Consider the following 18,648-nt stretch of genomic DNA (forward strand, 5'->3'; position numbering starts at 1 on the left):
TGATTGTGCTTTTTTTTATTGTTCAAACATCTGTCTGTACTGTGCATGGATATCCTGTTACTTTGTGTGTCAGAAAATATTCATCTTGAAGATGAAGCCAAAAAAAGGGTCTTAGGTCAGATGCCTGCTCTTTGTCTTATAGTGCTGGCTGATGTTACCTTTGACAGTGTGTTGGAAAAAACTACACTTGTCTCATCCACACTGTTTACAGGAAAGAGAATAAACATGGGATTAGGCTACACCACTGCACTGCACTGAATAATGGATATCTCTTCTCTTTTGCAGAGCACAGTGGAGCCAGACATATTCTTTTATACAACATCAATTTGAAATGGTTCACTTCACTTCTCTGCTGCATTTTGAATTAGGAAACCATGAGACACAAGGAGAGCCTGACTTACTGTTCTGACAGTCGTTTGATACGGACAGATGACACAACTTTCTTTGATTTGTTTATCCTCGTTGGGAAATAGTCTCTATGCTGGCCACGCTCCATGTTGATGCACAGAGCCATGCATTGAATAGCACCTAATCAAGGACATTTCAGGACAGTTCTAAGTACATTTCCTACACCAACTGTGCCCCCCCCCCCCCCCTCGACCCCACACACAGACACACACTCCCAGAGCAATACTATCAGAAGGACGAAGTAATTGACCATGGAAGGTGGCCCCTGTAAATGGGAGTGTCAGATCTGTCTGAATGAATACAGTCAGCATCGGCGGGCCAAGCGGCTGGCCTGTCAGCACACCTGCTGCTCAGCCTGCTTGAGCCGCATGGTCACCGTCACACACGTTGAGGTGAAGGGAGACCAGAGAGGCGCAGCTGTAACGTATGGACTCAGTCACATGGAGAACGCTCACCACACACAGATTATTCACCGTTATTCAGAGAGCACGGAGTCCCACGGGAGCAGGAATGGCGGTGCGGAGAACAGATGGCAAGATGAGATGATGCGACGGAACGAGTCTGAGAGCAGCACCCAGCGCACAGATGGTCCAGTCAGAAACAGGTCTGCGGAGGTGGCTGTGGACAGTTTGGGGACAGCGCAGACAACCAACATGACAAGGCCAGACGTCCAGACTTCCACCAGCAATGACCAAATGATCATTGATCAAGGTGTGACGAACTTCAATGGCACTGACCTAACGACGGATCAAAACAGGGAGAGGCCGCGTTTGAGCGAGATATGGCTACGACGTCCAACCGGAAATCAAATCACTCAAATAGTCATCGCCTGCCCCTGGTGTCGTGGTGTCACGGTGCTTTCTGAAGGTGCATCCGTTGACCGCCTCCCTGACGATGATGACATAATGGATGCTGTTCCCATGACGTCCCTGGCACACCTGTTGGCACCAGAGTTCACCACTGTATTTATAAGAGTGTTACCCAGCACCAGCTCCTCCCTTTCGGTGGGCAGTGACAGAGACCAGGTTACAAACTCCGGTACAATGGCCGGCTTCAACCAGCTTCCTCCAGGTCTTACGAGAGACACTGTGATGGGAACAATGCATTTCCACCAAGGCAGAGTCCTGGGGGGAGCTCGCGTCGAGCCTGGCCGAGCTGTGCAGTTTCTTCCAGGGGGATACAGATTGACGTCCCTGCCAGGAGAAGGGTACTCCACGATGTGGCATGCGAGCAGAAATGGAAGCTGGACAGAGAGAGAGATGGAAGTCTACAGAGGAGGACTGAGGTTGGACGAGGAAAGACAGAATGAAAGGACTGACGAAGAGACAAAGACCCGTAAGATCTGGACCAGCTTGTGCGCTGTGATTACTGTGGGCCTGGGTATTTTCATGCTGATTTACATTGTCCTGCATAGCGTGACCTGTTCACCAAAGCCATTCACCATGATAAGCTGCAGATGATAAGCTATGATGGTGGTCTCTCCCTCTGCCTCCCTCTCTGTAGGGTGCAGTTCATCCCCTATCCCCTCTACTGTTTACACCTATATGTGCAATATCCTGTAAAGTCTGTAAATTCAGTCAATTTCATTTCATTGAAAAAAATCAATGTTTGAGGTAAGGAAAGCTAACATAGAAGAGAGAGAGAGCGAGAGACTGACAGTTCAGGCAGTCTGTTGTCAAAGTTATCCTTAATAATTCCTATTGCACGCGTTATGATATACCGTAGACTAGAGTCCTCTGTCATTATCCTGAGGGCACTCGGAATTACCCTTCTGCCAGCAAGTGCCAGCTCTGAGAACAAAAATGACAACCAAGCAGTGTCACAGGAAAGTTTATTAAGCACACAGAGAATATATACAATATACAGTACATTTGCACAAGCCACATTATGTGGCTGTAAGACATGTAATGGCTGATGCAGAAGTAGGCAAGATAGGATATGAATAGGAATAGATAGCAAACATGTTCTAACAAGCAGATGTACACAGTGACATTCTACATTATCTTGATAAAGGAGAGCACATGGCATCAGAAATGCATGTCTATACGTATGCTTACACAGCTCAAGAGTGATTAAGTATAGTTATAGGATTATGTACAGATACTGGGATGTGGGGCAACATTACATGTTAAGATGTTTGTCATTAACCTTAAAAATGGAATAGTGGTATGATAAGACATGACCTACTGGTCCCTACTTCTTTAATATTAAAGAACATATATACTGTACAGGATCTTTTACTCTTTTATAGAGTATGTTTTACCCCCCCTGTCCGTCCGTCTGTCCGTCCGTCCTTGTGTCCGTGTGTCATTCTGTCTGTGTACGGCTAATCTCGAAACTGTACACACACACTCCCTGGAACAAATCTGCCTGTGCTCCGAGGAGCAATTTTTCTAGTTCTATTTTGTTTTTAACTACAGTAGAATATATCCTTGAAGTTATGTTGGTGGTGTATGTTACTGTAGCATTGTCTGTTTGTAAACCTTCTGCCTGTTCTCAAATGTTCCACCTAATTAAAGCTATGTTCTGTTATATCCCACTACATCCCACTATATTATACCTTTTGCTCTAGTATTGCGAAATCTCCACTACTTTAAATCCACCATTAGATGATAGTGTTGGACCATAGCAAGCATCAGGAAGTGAGTAAAAAAAAGTCTAATTGAAAGCAGCAGTGAGTGCAAGGCTAGAATGTAGAGGTCAGAACTGGTGGCCTAAGCGTACGATTTCATCCAAGAGGAAGTCGATGTCCTCAGGCTGAGTAGCTGGGTTGGAGAACACACACCTGAAGAAATTGACTGTGGATCCAAAAGGCTGGTATCCAATCATAACCGTCCCCTGTTCCATCATCATGGCTTTAATGTGAGGAGCCACCTGAAGACATGTGTAATGTTAATCTGTGGCCCCATTTACTACTGTATAGCAGTACTGCACAACTACTGTAGCAGTCTCAGGGCTGCATTACTGTATGTCCCGATATTATTTAGCAGCATTACAAATACACCTAATTTCATGCACAACGACAGTGGGTGCCAGGTCAAAAAAGTAACATTTTAAAAAGATAGAACCCGCACACCGGCTTCAAGGCAAAGGATCACTTTATTGAATGAGTTGACAACGTTTCGATCCTGCGAGGATGGAAACGTTGTCAACTCATTCAATAAAGTGATCCTTGTGCGGCCTCTTTTAAAACAATACAAGTACACCTATTCCACTATTACGCCATTAGTGGGAGTGGCCTATTACTTACCAATAAATCTAAAATAAAATCATGAACACAAAATCCAATCAACCACAAATTATAATTGCATGTTGAGGGCAGTGTTACATTTTGTTGACTAAGACTAAAAGACTAAGATTTTGATATTTAGTCGACTAAGACTAGACTAAGACTAAACAATTTCAGATGACTAAAATAGGACTAAAACTAGAGGGTGTGTTATTCAAAAGACGAACACTAAGACTAAATCAGAATTTACTGTCAAAATTAACACTGTCGGTGTGAATTTAATTTTGTTGACTAAGACTAAAAGACTAAGATTTTGATATTTAGTCGACTAAGACAAAACAATTTCAAATGACTAAAATAGGACTAAAACTAAATGGCGTGACTAAGACTAAATCCGAATTTGCTGGCAAAATGAACAATGGTTGAGGGGCCTCTGACTTCATTTGATTTATTTGACGTTATGTTTAAAAGAAAAACACAAGGTAAATGCTTCTCACAGAAAGGATGAAACACAATAAAGTCAGTAACTTATTTACTTATTTTAGTCCTTGGTTTTGTACAAACAAAACATCCCAAATCAATTTCACTTCTGACCATAGGGGAGCACAATAAATGTGAAAAGTTGCACCGTATGTCATAGAAATGATATTCATCCCCAGCTTCCTCACGTCTTCATGGATGCAACCCACAACTTACACAGCTGTGGCAAGGCAAGTTGCCGAGGCAACCCAGCCTGGCGGAGATATGCACTCTACGGAGCACCCTTTTCTAGTTGTAGTATTCCTTTTTACCCCCCTTTCCCTCTGAAGATTGCTGTGGTCAGCAAAACATTTGAATAGGTTCATGAGATTTCTGCATAAAGGCAACCAATAGATTGGCATGAGGATAATATATTACTCAGCATGTTATACTTAATTCTAAGATTAAGATTAAAATTTAATTCAGAACACCTCATGCATGACTACTGTGTTACTTTACATCAAAGTGGCAACACTTTAAGGCCATTTTCATTCATGAGTTTTCAACATGAGTTTAGACATGGCTATTCAATCTAATAATCCTCTTTCTGAGAGCTCACATGACTCAAATGTTTTGTGACGCTTGGGTGATTTTAGTACAGCAGGTCACATGTGTCAAATAACAAACTTTAGTTACATTTTAAAAATGTATCCATGACATCACACATTGATAAACTACAGTAGTGAGCCCTGTACTGACCTTGTGTAGTCTTTTGCTCCTGTCAGGGCCAGGTGGCAGCTTCTTCAGACTGGGTGGAATGTACCAAAAACACACATTACTGTGCTCTGGCTAGAAAATGAAGAAAAGGAGAGGTAGAGGAACAAGGGATAGGTCGAGAGAGGGTGATGTGAAAGTCAGGCAAGATATTGACATAAACATCCATTACAGCATCCATTATGGCTGAGAGGCATTTCATTTTTTTAAATATGGAAAATACTTTTGATAAAAGTTATTTTTAAAACAGGATTTAAATGAAGACACTGATTTATCAAGCCTGCATGTGCTCCTCAGGCAGGTTGTTCCAGATCTAGGAGTCTGGTCAGTGGTAGCCCTTTGTGTTCAGCCTCAACTCAATGCAGCCAACATACAGAATATGTGCTTGATATGGTCATGGATGAAAGTTCTCAGTCGCCACAACTGATTTCAGTCATTTGGATTCCATAGAAGCCAGCATGTCCTTCTATGGAAGCATGTTGTGCAGCGTATAGAAGCTGTTTTCGGTTATTATTTTAAGCGATTTGTAGTGATCAAACTAGCAATATGTTCAGAAGCATTTTCCATAAAATCTTAATAGTCTCGGATATTTCATACTTTTGTATAAAAGCAAAGGTTATAAAGCCTCAATCTGTGATTTCTTCACCTGGTTGGCAGCATGTAGAGCAGGAACAATACTACTAAAAGATCATCTATATATACAATTTGAATCCTGCGCCATGTCGGTTGTCAGTATGTACGAACGTTGTATGTGGCCAGTGTGACGTAATCTGACATCACGCCAGTGTGACGTAATCTGACATCACGATGAGACGGTCGTCCCGAATATGGACACAAACAGCATGACATCACGCATGACATCACATCCTACCTATAAATTCTAGGATGCCGTCAGATCGCACCAGTTCGACGGCTTCCATAGTGGGTTTTGGTCATTGGAGAGGTGATGCACGTCACCTCTTTCTGAAGTGGGTACTTTCAAAGCCTGCCGTGGATTTAGGAGAGCACAAAACTCTCTCTCACACTGTGAGGTGCCTGTAAGGTGGCACTGCAAAGTGAACGACGCGTCACGCTAGACGTTCGGGCCGCATAGCGGCCCGAACTTCTAGTAATTTTACATATTGTGTTAATTGTTTAGGAATCAGCACTAGTGTGGGAGGCTCCTTTCACACTGAAATCGCACATTAGGACTTGGTCATACAAACAGTTTCAGTCTTTTTTTCTTTTTTGTATGGTAATGAACGAGGTCTTACTTTGCTTTTGAACACCAGTTCAAAGTCGTCCCTCCTCTGGAGTTGATCATAAAGATACTCAGCATTCTCCAGACACTTGTTGACCTGGGATCCAAAACCCTCAGTGCCCTGGCAGAGACGGGGGACAGAGGTAGAGAGTGAGACAGGAAAACCAAAATTCCTGATTTATACATGGACACAAAATACTCTAAAAGACAAACAGAGACAAGAATAAAGAGCAATAGAGTATATATGAAAGGAGTACATGTTATAGCTAATAGAGATAACACTTTATCACCTTTGCTTTCCACATGAGCCAGAGTTTGAAGGCATCTACGTGTCGGCCACACTGGATGGTCTTATCTCCAGTGTCATAGGAGGCGTCATAGTGTTTGTCTGTCTGAAAAAGGTACTCAGCTCCAATCTGGTTACACTCCTGTAGCAGTCCCTAGAGGCGGCAGACAGGGACAGGGTCAGGGTCTATACATTTCACACAAAAAGGGTGAACCAAGTACAGCCCATTGCTTTTTCTTTGTCTATTCACTTTAAGAAAACTGTCTACCAATGACATCATCAGTGGGGATTCAAAGCTAATGGAAAACTACAGTCTTTGTCTTCCTGGAAAGTTAGCATGCTGAACAGGTCAAAAAGGTTGATGTCGCCATTAACAGCGCCCTCCGGAATATAGCTGGTTGCCTGAAGCCCACCCCTGTGTTCCACCTGCCAGTCCTAGCGGGGATCGCCCCGGCCGGCCTCCGACACAAGGCTGCTACTCTCGCTTTGGCAAGGAAAGCCCAGAAACATGCCTAGCACGTCCTGCATGACACCACAACAACAGCGGCGCCTCCAAGCAGACTAAAGTAGCCTACCGCCATACCTACACTACAGTAATGTGGCACAAGAGATGCTCTGTTCTATCCCTGAGGACCTGTCTATTAACGCATGGCTGGTGGCGGCTTGGAAACAGTAGTGGGAAACCCACACGAATCCATCGCTACATCTGGGACCCGGGGGATGATGGCATCAAAGGTGAAGATCTACCATGCCAGCAATAGATCATGATGAACTGCCAACGCATTGGGGATCTCTTTGAGATTCAGTTGCTGAAAATCGCACACCACCATACTGGAGCTCATAAAAGCACAATAGTTCTCTAAAATAAATGTTGTTGCCCTGATATGGGATTCCAGCCCTGTTGAATTCTAATGTAAAACCAATATATATCTATTGAAAATATTGATCCATTGCTGATCAATGGATGGAGTCTGTGAAAGCAAAGCTGCCAATGAAAAAAATGCAGAAAGGAATACAGTGTGTCCCTTCCTGAAACTCTACACACACATAAATAGTGAACATAGCAAAATAAAATAATTGACATAATGATTATTTCTCACTCTCTTCTTGACCAGAATGGCGGAACATTGCAGGGGGACACCCATCATTTTGTGGGGGTTCCATGTTACAGACCAGGCTCTGTGGAGAAGCATTAAAAAAAAGAAAGGACATTGTTAAAGTAGGATTTCACAGGACATGGTTTAATAAAAAATGGCTCTAGTTTGGATCATTTTATGCAGACAAATTGTAGCGGTGGTACAAAACTGCACATTTTCAGACAACTCATATAAACATCAATAGCAACGATTAGGCTTTGAACGTGTCACTTCCTGCAAGCATACACCCTAAAGGTTAGCAAGGGGGGACTGAATGAGAGAGCATGGAGTGACAATAGTAGAACTTCTCCCAGGGGAAACTTAGAATCAGGTGGATGCTGGGCTGGTGGTGTGGTGATGAAATGCAGAAACGGCCAGCAACAATAACTGTATAAGAGGATGGTGGTGGCAATCTGAGCAATGGAGCAGCAGCATAGTGGAGTGAGAGACTGAGCGGGATGTTTGCTGGAGTGACAATTGTATCATGTGTCTGTCTAGCAGCATGACTCGAGTTGTCTGCCTGAAATCACAAGGCCTCTCTCCATTTCCTGCAGTCATTGCGGCACTTTGTTGAATTTTCTTTACTCCTTGTAATCGCAAGGATGCAAATTGATTGTCAGAGGGACTGTCCAAAGGTAGTCAGAGACACAATTGTACACAACAGTAATGAACTCTAAATGTGTCTCCATCTTACACTTTACATACTGTACAACTATGACCTCCATTTGATACTGGTGTTAACAAGCATCGTGGGTAAATAGATTGTTATTGGATAGCAAAAATGTTTACATAGCATCCTTTCACCAGAATTTCAATGAATATCGATAAGGAATATTGCACTGATCAGCCAGCTAACTGTGATCTATCTGCTGCAGGCTAAGAGAACTGAAAGTATTTTAGGTGAAAGGTGATGCAGGTGTGATTACCGTTCAATGCCCTCGAGTTTAACCTGGTGTCTCTTTGACATCAGCAAGCCTCCGCCCCAAGCTGCCTAGAGGGACAGAGAGGAGAGCAAATGAGAGAAAGGTGATAATGAGGATGATTTGACTTTCTGTATACTGATTTGTTAAAGTATTGTTACAATCCTTATTAGTGTATGGCATGCGCGTGTACGGACTGTATCAGAATCAACTATATTGTCACATTTACAGGTTTACAGGTGTAAGTGAGTGAATTCTTTTTTTTCTTCTTTTGTGCGTGTTTTTGTTTTGTGAGAAGGGACGAGGAATAGAGATATAGTAAGAGCAAGATAAAAACACAGGCTAGAAACAGGTCAAATAATCAAAAAGATGTGTACATACAAATAGCATATGTTGTAATAGGTACATGTTTAGAACAACAGAACAGTGTTCTGTTTGAGTTGAAGTAGGGTGTGGTTTTCAGTCAGAAGATCCACTAGGTGGTGCTCTTGTCCACTCGTTAACACCTTTCATGAACTGGGCTGTCAGAATTTAAAAGACTGTCAATCAGACTTATTGCTCTGCTCTATATCTTATAGAGAGACTGGAGTAATACAACATCAATCCTGCAAAGAAACTGATTTCAGTGTGATTTCAGTTTCACATATTGATGCTGTGAAAAAAAGAAGAAGCTGACAGCGTGTGAGCTTGAAGATCAGCTATTTTTGAAGTTCTGGGATCTCATAACTCAGGGTTAGTACTACCTCCTGAGCAGGGCCCAAATGAGGTTCTGAGAACCAGATCTGAAACTGATCCATAGTGTATGGAAACAAATCAGAGCACGGCAGGGCTCACTTAGTTATTATCTTTATGTTGTTATACATGTGCAGTGTGGCTCACAAAATCCATGTCTCCTATGAATCAGAGTGGGAAAGACGGAATTGTACTTCAAAGCATGGTCTTTATGGAGAGGATGGGGTCGTGGTTTGTGAAGTTTTCTGGTGCAAAAGGCATACAAGCCTACACACAGGAAAACAACGACAACGTATATGTTTGGCATGTGAAATTATGCGTGCTTGCGTGTTAGCTCTGGTCTAATCTCTCAAGACAGATTTTTTATTTGCAATGAAGATCTGTCAGCAGGATCACTTTTTAGTTGTAAGTAATTCAGGCATTGAAATCAGCTTGTCCCCAGAGGTTTAAAATGTATGTGTGTGTGTGTGTGTGTGTGTGTGTGTGTGTGTGTGTGTGTGTGTGTGTGTGTGTGTGTGTGTGTGTGTGTGTGTGTGTGTGTGTGTGTGTGTGTGTGTGTGTGTGTGTGTGTGTGTGTGTTTGTGTGTGTTTGTGTGTCTGTACAGTACATCAACATGCAGCCACAGTGAATGCTGTTGGCAGATGTCTGCGATGGCGTGGAGAGGATCGAAGGCTCCATACACAGTGGTGCCCGCTGTGGCGTTGACATAGAATGGATCCCAACCCTGAAGCCAGAGGGGAGTTTTTTAACACACATGTATTATTCATTAAGCTTACAGAGGTGCACAGTACTGCCTAACTTATGCTCTGTCGCACAGCATCACACGCGGAAAATAGACGTAGATCGGCTATTTTCGTTGCACGATGCCACCGTGTGATGAAGAATGAATCAGGTTTAACATAACACAAACATTACAGTGCAACAAGATGACATTGTGCAACAGTACAATGGTAAATGGAAGGTAAAATAGAGAAGGTGCTCATTGGCTCAAAAAGGGGAAAACCCCTTGACAAAAAACAAAAACGGCCAAAAGCTTTTTAACTTTATGAAGAGCGCTTTGGACTACATTTTAGTTTATTGTTGGTTGATGGCAGGTATTTATGAAATAGAAAAGTGAAAAGTCTCTATCCTCTACCTACCTTGTCTTTAGCTGTCAGTATGGAAGCCTCTAGCTCAGCAGGAATCATCTTCCCTCTTAACAACACATGACAAAGGTTTATTACAACTTTAAGAAATCTTACCAGGCTAACTTTTTTCTTATCTGTTGTTGTCTTATTAGCTGTTTTTTATGTTTTTCTTATGATCATCAATAAGGTCTATCCTACCCTCTATCAGTGTACATTGAAGACCATCTACAGTGTACACAGCTAGTTAGGTATGGGAATTTCTAAAGGGGGAAAAAGGATGGTTTGTTCTGTTTACCCCCCAATTCCATATACATGGAAATAAACACATGAATAGACAGGTAGGTAACAAAGACACACACAAACACACACTCCCATTACAGTTTCCTCCAACAGGTGTGCAAACATTTCTTTTGTTCGATAATATTCACCACAAGACTATGCTCTCTCCACTCACCTTTCATCACATGTCACCACCACCACATTCTCACTGCCCAGCCCCAGTGCTGCAGCTGCTTTCTTCACAGAATAATGACTCTACAACAGTATAAGGGAGAGAAAATACGAATGATCATCGTCATTTGTTCCACTAGCCCTGTGGGGCAAATAATATCAATGCTAATCTTGGAACAAACAATAGGCACTTTACTTTGATCTTAAACTTTCAAAAGTCTTGGTTGGTTCTCATGCAAAGGAAAATGGTTGAATTATTATGTGCTATTATGTTAACCACTTTAAACCTACCATCCCTGTTTTGGCCATGTCATGACACATTTTCAAAACATTTCCACATTTTCAAAAATAGCAGACCTACAATAGTCCAGGGGCCAACACTGATATTTTCACAAATTGGTACCACCTGAGGTGGCCGTAAAGTTTTTGTATTTTTGTATTCCTACATGTCTCTAGTTTATATTTTGGTATGATACATTTTCCAATTCAGTAGCTTAATGGCAGTTATCACTACCTACCGGCTAATGTATCCGGTAGGAGACACAAAGTAGAATATTTGTGTCTCCTACCGGAAATACACCCGGGCATCAAATTATTGCGACAAAAAACAAAATATATCCATGTATTCAAGGCTTCATGGGTGTGCAATTGATAACTTCTCAGATTTTTGGTGTATGCAAAAAGACTGCTTTCCATAAGCTTGTAAAAGTTGACCCTCCTTCGGTCTAGGGTGGTCATAGCTGAATGGGTAGATAGTCCCCCTGGGAAACTTAAAGGAGGAGTTCACCCAAAAAAAATATTATTTTCTGTCAATTGCACACCCCATGAAGCCTTGAATACAAGGATATATTTTGTTTTTTTTGTCGCAATAATTTGATGCCCGGGTGTATTTCCGGTAGGAGACACAAAGGTTCTACTTTGTGTCTCCTACCGGATACATTAGCCGGTTTACAGTGATTACTGTCATTAAGCTACTGAATTGGAAGATGTATCATACCAAAATATAAACTAGAGACATGTAGGAATACAAAAATACCAAAAATGTACGGCCACCTTAGGTGGTACCAAAATCTGCCTTGGCCCCTGCACTACAAGCTCACAATGCGTCACGTCACGATGCGATGCATTGTGACCTTGTAGATCAACTATTGTCACTAGTCATCGTACACCAAAGTATATACTATATGGCTCTGGCTGTACTCTGGAGAAAAGAGTCGACACAACACTTTCAATGTACGGCAAGCTATACCTAAAGATAAATTAAACACAATACTTGTTACCACGACATGTTGTGTGTTTGATTACATGTTCTGAGGTGAAAAGGGCCAGGCGAGGCAGTGCCCTCATCCCACTGGTCTTCACCTCTGGGTAGAAATGGTACCTGGCTACCAGGATGCTGTACAGGTTAGATATTGTTCCTCCTTTGGGAAAATACAATTAACTGTTTATATATGATTTCACAGGAATAGCAGTGTTGAAATAATTGTTTTGTTATTACTGATAACTGCCATTGAATTTAGATCAGTAATAGATAATAAAAGGTAAAACAGTGCATAGACATCCAAAGCCAGTTATTATTACAACAGGTATTAATTATTAATGACTATGAAAATCAATAATATGTATGTTAAGTATATAATTTAGAATTCATGTCAAATTTGGTATCAGGATTCAAAAGTAACCTTTACCAAGTAAACAATTTATTTGCAGATTTCATGTAGATCTTCAGTAAGAAATGTTTTTTAAGGTGTACCCTCACATTTCCTTTATTTAAGAATAATAAATAAATAATGTATTAACCGATTCATGTCATCCATTCATCACATAATTAATTCACCCACTCATCCATCCATCGGTCCATGTTTTACCCGGGCAGAAGATGCCATCTCCCTCATCCTCAGCCCATCCCACAATGCTTTGCATCTTCTTCAGTAGAACTTCCTCCATGAGGATGAAGACTGGAGAGACTTCATATGTAAACCTGGTAGAATGGCTTTCATTATGAATAAATAAAGGCTTCCAAATGTTTCCAAAGAAAAATATAGGAGCACTGGTGTCATGTAGAATATATCTTTGTTGCTCACAAGTACTGGACATTCATATGAAGCTTATATCATTGCTGCATTTACAGCACAATGGAAACAAGCCCCTGGGGCTTTTTGTGTTATCCTTTTAGCATAACCTTGTACTACCTGCACTTTTAACAAACCTGCTAATAAAGTATTCCATCAATCAAAAAACAGATGTTTATAGGTAGTAAGATTGCACTCTATCACAGTACACACTTTCTGCGCTTCTGCCCAGTTTTAAGGTAGTTTTCTTTCAGATTTTGTTAAGACTTGACCTATATGTACTTTGTCTCGTTTTTAATTCTTACCGCCATTGTAGATTTATCTACACCAAATTTCTTCACAGGCATAAATATAGTTTAATCGTGTGTCTCTTATCTGTAGCTCATATCACTAACTTCTTTATCTTAACAGGAAGAGTGAGGTGTCTGTATCTTACATGTTAGTGTTGGCTGTAGAGGTCAGCCACTCGCCAGCTAGGCCAATCATATCCAGACCTGATGACAGCTGGTTGAAGAAGCGGGGATGTCCTGTAGAAATCAAAGGTCAGAAATCTGCCTTCTATTGAGTGAAAAGAACAATAAACCCATTCCCATCACTACAGCTTCAGTTTGTGTTCGCTAATGGGCAGCAACACAACCAAGTGAACCAGCAGCGTGAAAGTATTTTTTGTGGGAGATGAGGAGGGAATAACTGACAACACCTGGAAATTTGCTGTGAGGATCATAGAAATCCCATTTCCGTACACACCTGTTTTGACACCGTACTTGAGTGTGTCCCTACAGTCGACCAGTATCTGCTCCAGGGCCTCTGGCTGGTCAGGCAGGTCCAGGCTGAAGCCCTCCAGACCTTCTTTCAATTGGTGGGGTTGATGAAAGTCCAGCACCTGACACACAGGGAAGCACCAAAATAAGCCTGTCAAATAAATGCTATCAAGATCCCACAGGCCTTTTCTCATTTGGAAGGACACATCCTATCATCTCGCAGAGGTGATAGAAAACGTCTGTATTTTATTATTTATTTATGTTACACCTGCTTGATAACTAATGGCAACTCATTCAATTCTTAAGGTCCTATATTAAACAGCAACTTCAGTGAGTAAATTGCCATGGCTTGCTCTGGTTCTGTCTGTGGCTCCTACTCTGGGGAAGTAATAACTGAAGTAATTGGGGGCCCCCTATGAACCATTGAGAGTCTAAGGCCGTTCAAAGTCCCTAGATGGGACAGTTATGGGACACCATACCATGCCTCTACTGGTAGCCAATTTGCTCCTCCCTACATAGTAATAATAATAACTAGAAAATGTGCTCCTCGGAGCACAGGTCTCCGCCAGTACTGTTCCTGATTAATCCTGTCTTAAGTGTTACTTGATTAATCCTGTCTTAAGTGTTACTCCGCCATTTCTCAGCCATTTCGTGATTATTCCTGTCTTACCTCACTTTGAAAGAGACCAAGGCTCTTTCAAAGTGACACATCTATTTATAGGCCGCTATACGTCATGCGTCTCACTAGCCTCACTAATCAGAGCACACTCTTTCAACGTATTGTCACGTGTCACGTGAGGCTTGACCAATGTTAGCTTGGCCGAGGGGGGGGGACGGAAAGTGAAAACATAGTCTCCTGGCGGAGACAATAATACATACAATTCATATAGCGCTTTTCTAAATACTCAAAGTCGCTTTACAGGACAGAATAAAAACAACTTTATTTGAATCGACTAGTTAAAAAGGATTAAAACTCTAAAAGAAAGTACAAAACAAAAGGAGGGGCAGGGGTTGTGGTTTTATGTAGGGGGGCAGCTCTGATGTGAGCTGGGAGTGAGTTCCACAGTTTGGGGGCAGCCGCAGAGAAGGCCCTGTCACCCCAGGTTCATAGTCCTGAGGATTCATCCCTAACCAGTTTATTCTGAGAAATGTGCAGCTTTTTCCTGAATGACTATCTGATAGAGTCACCAGCCATGCTGGCCAGGCCATCAAAGTACAGCTGAACTAGACCACCAGTAGCATATTAAGGCAGGCAATCTCAAGTAAATTGGCCTTTGTGGACAAGAATTTAACTCTGGCATTGCTGTCATGCTGTATTGTAATTGTATGCAACAATAAACATCTTGAACCTTGAAGGACAGGCCTATGATGCGCAGTATGATTAAAAGTGTATACCCAGTACCTTGGAACTCCTCTGACTGGATTTGCAAACATAACCCAGTAGGATATTCACCAGCTCCTGGAAGAAACATCTGGTCGCTTCTTCACCTCCTATTGCTGGGAGCAGGTCTGGCGTGCGCATGCACACACGCACACGCACACACACACACACACACACACACACACACACACACACACACACACACACACACACACACACACACACACACACACACACACACACACATACACATACACATACACACACACACACACACACACACACACACACACACACACACACACAGTAGGTGACTAACATCATAGACTGACCACATTAAAGTCCAACATTAACAAAGTGATCTTTGGTGCCAAGCCAAGTGCGATTCACATTATGTTAATATTCTCTTCCCCAAGCCTACAGCAAACAGGAGTGGAGTTTGTGTTGCTAGATACTGTAGGAGCCATCATGTAAATAATGTTCATATAAGGGTGTTATTCAACCATGTCCTGAGGGATGTGTGCCAAGGCACCTAAAGCAATGACAGCGTGTACTGTCATCAAGTCTTTTATCTGTTTGTATATGTAAAAAAGGTTGTCTATCCCCTTTTGAGAGAGAACTTCTTGCCTTGTGATACTTCTCCCGTGAACTTATGCAATAACCATATCTATTTAATAAAGTTGAAGTTGTCAGTTTGCCTGCTTGTCTGGACATGCCTGAGGTCACAGTGCTGATGTCATACAGTAGATGACTGATGTCATAGACTGGCCTCAAAGTAGGCATCTGTGCCTATTTCACCCAAGCAACGCTGGGTAACGCAGCTAGTCTTCTTTCTTTCTTTCTTGTCTCTTTCTTTCCCTGTCTGTCCACCTGTGTATTTAATCAAATGTTATCCTTTGCATGTAATCACGTTGTAAAGCGAAAAATCTTCACTCTTGAATGATGTGCCTAGAAAGAGTGGCAGAAAGCCGATTTCACCCACACAAAAATATGATATGATAACACTGATCGTTGTCAGCACAATAACCCTGGCAACACTGGGCATTGGGCAGGACTAATGTCATAGACTGGCCTCCAAATAATCTGACAAGAGGTATTGCCCTCGACTGACGTGTATGGAGTTCCACACGGCTCCAGACTGGCTCCTAACCCTAACGGTAACTGCAACTAGTAACTTAGAAAGGTCAAAGTGACTGACTGTTTGTCTCAACATCACGGCAGAAATCCTTAACAAAGCCACACACACACACACACACACACACACACACACACACACACACACCTTTGCTGTAGATGTTGCTGAAATCCGTAGGTCTCTGGGTGTTTTTGCCGGCCAGTGATGCCAGTTTTTGCTGGCCAGCTTTGTGGGAAAAGTAGCGAGCATCTCCATCCTGTTTTCGACTGCCAGTTTCATTAGTGGAGCTATTGTCTATGATTCTTTCTGGAGAGAGGGGGGGGGGGGTAAAAAACTAAATAAAAAACAGACTCTTAGAATAATAATATAGTAGTAGTAGTAATATAATCAACTTTATTTATAGATCACCAAAACAGAAGTTACAAAAGTGGTAAATTCTAACATTATAGCAACAATTCAACACAAGAGAAACAAGGATATGCTTATAGGCCTACTGTATTAACATAGCTGGTTAAAATAACATTTGATTAATTTAAAAAAGGTTCTGGACTGCAGCTTTAATGTATGTGGCTAATAACAATAGAATAAGTGTGTATAATTTAATGAAAAATACTAATAGAAATGTCAAAAATAAAGATAATTAGTCTCTCCTTGATTTATTTGTCTCAATGACTCATATCATATTGGGGGATTGCTCACAAAAAGCAAAGCATGTACACTGGTAATTGGACAATCTTGTAATACAATATTTGAATGTTATTTAATATAAATGATATACATAAAACTATAGTGACAATTACAAAATACAATTACTATATAACTGTCTTACCTGGCAGCTGAAGGAAATCCATGATAAATAAACGTTTTACAAAATAAAAACTATCACATCTATTCACTATTTGTGTAGATAATACTCTGTGCAAGTTAAATTATACCAGTGCCTTCTAGCCTATAGAAAAGATCCTCTGGAAAGCTTTGTGCATTTAAATAGTGCGGAGGTGAGGAAGGGTGTACTGTTTGGTTAGGAGGGAGGGAGGGAGGGAGGGAGGGAGGGAGAGACAGACAGACAGAGACAGGGGAGAGAGAGAGAGAGAGAGAGAGAGAGAGAGAGAGAGAGAGAGAGAGAGAGAGAGAAAGAGAGAAAGAGGGGGGGGGAGCATGTTCTTTATTATGGGCTACGTGGCGAGGACACAATCCAGTCCGGATCTTTTTCCTAATAAAAATAGCAAAATCAACAGGTAGTTTTTAAAACAGCACTGGTGTTCTATATTGTCTGAATCATCTTTGTTTGTTCCTTGCAAGGTATACACAACCCAAACCTCTTGCCCTTTAACACATAATAAAAAATCACACCCAGTGTGAAGTGGGCGGTGTGTGGTCATCACAACATGACTCACTAAAAAAAAACATAAGTGTTTTTTTTAAGTCCATACTGCTATTCATAGGGCTGCACATGTGTCATGTGTTTCGCTAGCCAATCACAGTCCTGAATTTGCAAAGTCAGCCAATCACATTACAGCTAGTGGTGATGACACTAGCTGTAATGTGATTGGCTGCCTTTGCAAAAGTATAGATTTGCATTGACTGTGGAAGGGTTAGCGTTGTAGACTGGGTTGTAGACTATTGGCCAATCACGGTGCAGGATTGGTCAGTGTCCAAACCTCACTTAGAGGGGGCGGTTACACCGCCCCAAAAAATGTTAACACTAATAATTAACATTATCAACACCTTTGACACTACTAATACTTTAACACTGCTAATACTTACACTTTGATAGTGTCTTAGAGAAAGAGTGAGTGTGTGCGTGTGTGAGTGATACTGTCTTACCTGGCAGATGAAGGAAACTCATGCTGTAAGCCTCATAGCAGTCATATTTTGGCCAAATTGTGACCGCCTAAGTCAAAGAGATGACTTAGGGAGATATGATTTTGGAATTTAACAAGCAAGGCAGCTTGAATCAGTTGTGTTAGGAGAGTAGAGTTAGACAGATATAAATAAAGCCAAATAAATATGACATTGGCAAAATTAGTTTTTTCCTCATAATTGCCTAAGTCCCTTCTTTTCTGAAAACCTTAAAATATGACTTTGGCAATTATGCGGCTAACACATTTTCTTTTTGCAGTTAGCAAATTCACTCCTGCCACTAGTACTTCTTTGTACAGCAGTAAGCTGTGTAAGTCATGTGTTGCTTTTCCCCATTAATGAAACAATTTTTGTTGTGTCACTCAATAGAAATATCATTATCCATATTAAAACTTAGCCTGGCATTGCAGACTGATCGCGTGGGATCACTCACAAGTTCCTCATACCATGGAGGAACTTGTGAGTGATCCCATTGATCAGCCTGGCAATGCCAGGCTAATTCAAACTACCCACCCTGTAAAAAGCGATTTCAGGTACAGTACATTGCAGTGGCTCCGAGATCCCCAGTTTTGGGCTGCAGTATATGGTCACTTAAAGGTCTCTTTTAAGCGTGGAACCTACATTTCTACATCTAAGTGAGAACACCATCAGAATAGGATTCTGAAAGTGTTATA

General features: G+C 41.6%; 2 protein-coding genes across 2 annotated transcripts; one reads left to right on the plus strand and one right to left on the minus strand.

Annotated features, from left to right (window-relative positions):
- Positions 1-633: 633 nt before the first annotated feature.
- On the plus strand, positions 634-2,076 carry rnf152 (ring finger protein 152). Its single transcript, XM_084058174.1, has one exon. The coding sequence runs from the start codon at positions 660-662 to the stop codon at positions 1,866-1,868; it is 1,209 nt and encodes a 402-aa protein (XP_083914300.1). The 5' UTR covers positions 634-659; the 3' UTR covers positions 1,869-2,076.
- A 149-nt stretch (positions 2,077-2,225) lies between these two features.
- gad3 (glutamate decarboxylase 3) lies at positions 2,226-17,079 on the minus strand. Its single transcript, XM_084058173.1, has 16 exons — positions 16,941-17,079; positions 16,259-16,417; positions 14,998-15,104; positions 13,582-13,717; positions 13,271-13,361; positions 12,631-12,743; positions 12,068-12,183; positions 10,767-10,846; positions 10,325-10,379; positions 9,793-9,909; positions 8,459-8,523; positions 7,497-7,575; positions 6,401-6,550; positions 6,124-6,231; positions 4,856-4,945; positions 2,226-3,282 (listed from the first exon to the last, which is right to left on the minus strand). Exons 1-16 carry the CDS (start codon positions 16,960-16,962, stop codon positions 3,109-3,111), a joined length of 1,662 nt encoding a protein of 553 aa, XP_083914299.1. The 5' UTR covers positions 16,963-17,079; the 3' UTR covers positions 2,226-3,108.
- Between the last annotated feature and the right edge of the window lie 1,569 nt (positions 17,080-18,648).

The sequence above is a fragment of the Gymnoscopelus microlampas genome (genome assembly GCF_963454915.1).
Source record: "Gymnoscopelus microlampas genome assembly, chromosome: 5".
Lineage (NCBI taxonomy): Eukaryota > Metazoa > Chordata > Actinopteri > Myctophiformes > Myctophidae > Gymnoscopelus > Gymnoscopelus microlampas.

Excerpts from the sequence above, each read along its gene's own strand:
- rnf152 (XM_084058174.1), top strand. The coding sequence starts at position 660 with ATGGAAGGTGGCCCCTGTAAATGGGAGTGTCAGATCTGTCTGAATGAA.
- gad3 (XM_084058173.1), bottom strand. The coding sequence starts at position 16,962 with ATGGATTTCCTTCAGCTGCCAG. Across the intron at positions 16,418-16,940 it reads GGATTTCCTTCAGCTGCCAG|AAAGAATCATAGACAATAGC; the intron begins GTAAGACAGTTA and ends CCCTCTCTCCAG. Across the intron at positions 10,380-10,766 it reads GTGGTGACATGTGATGAAAG|AGGGAAGATGATTCCTGCTG; the intron begins GTGAGTGGAGAG and ends TGTGTTGTTAAG.